The sequence below is a fragment of the Myotis davidii genome, unplaced genomic scaffold (genome assembly GCF_000327345.1).
Source record: "Myotis davidii unplaced genomic scaffold, ASM32734v1 scaffold1915, whole genome shotgun sequence".
In the NCBI taxonomy this organism is placed as follows: domain Eukaryota; kingdom Metazoa; phylum Chordata; class Mammalia; order Chiroptera; family Vespertilionidae; genus Myotis; species Myotis davidii.
Genome location: NW_006286237.1, coordinates 366,061 through 366,276, shown reverse-complemented (window position 1 = coordinate 366,276; position 216 = coordinate 366,061). Strand labels below are relative to the sequence as shown.

Sequence of the window (216 nt, the reverse complement as noted above, 5' to 3'; positions counted from 1 at the left end):
GCAGTGAGGGCCCCCCACCCCGGCCCGCCCTCACCTGCATGACGCTCAGCGTCTCCGCCTGCTGCATCTTGCTGAGGATGGCGCGCAGGATCTGGTCCAGGTGCTCGCCCAGCTCCCGCCCGGCCTTGCTGATGAGGGTGGAGACCAGGCGGCCCACGAAGGCGGCGGTGAACTCGGAGGTGCGGGGGTCCAGCAGCTGCCTCACCACCTGCATCC

General features: G+C 70.8%; 1 protein-coding gene across 1 annotated transcript in view; it reads right to left on the bottom strand.

Annotated features, from left to right (window-relative positions):
- Nucleotides 1–216, bottom strand: part of IPO9 (importin 9) — a 21,014-nt gene that overhangs the window by 2,854 nt on the left and 17,944 nt on the right. The window contains exon 19 of the mRNA XM_015559876.1: nt 35–208. Within this exon, the coding sequence (XP_015415362.1) occupies nt 35–208 (174 nt within the window). The remainder of the gene's footprint in view (nt 1–34; nt 209–216) is intronic.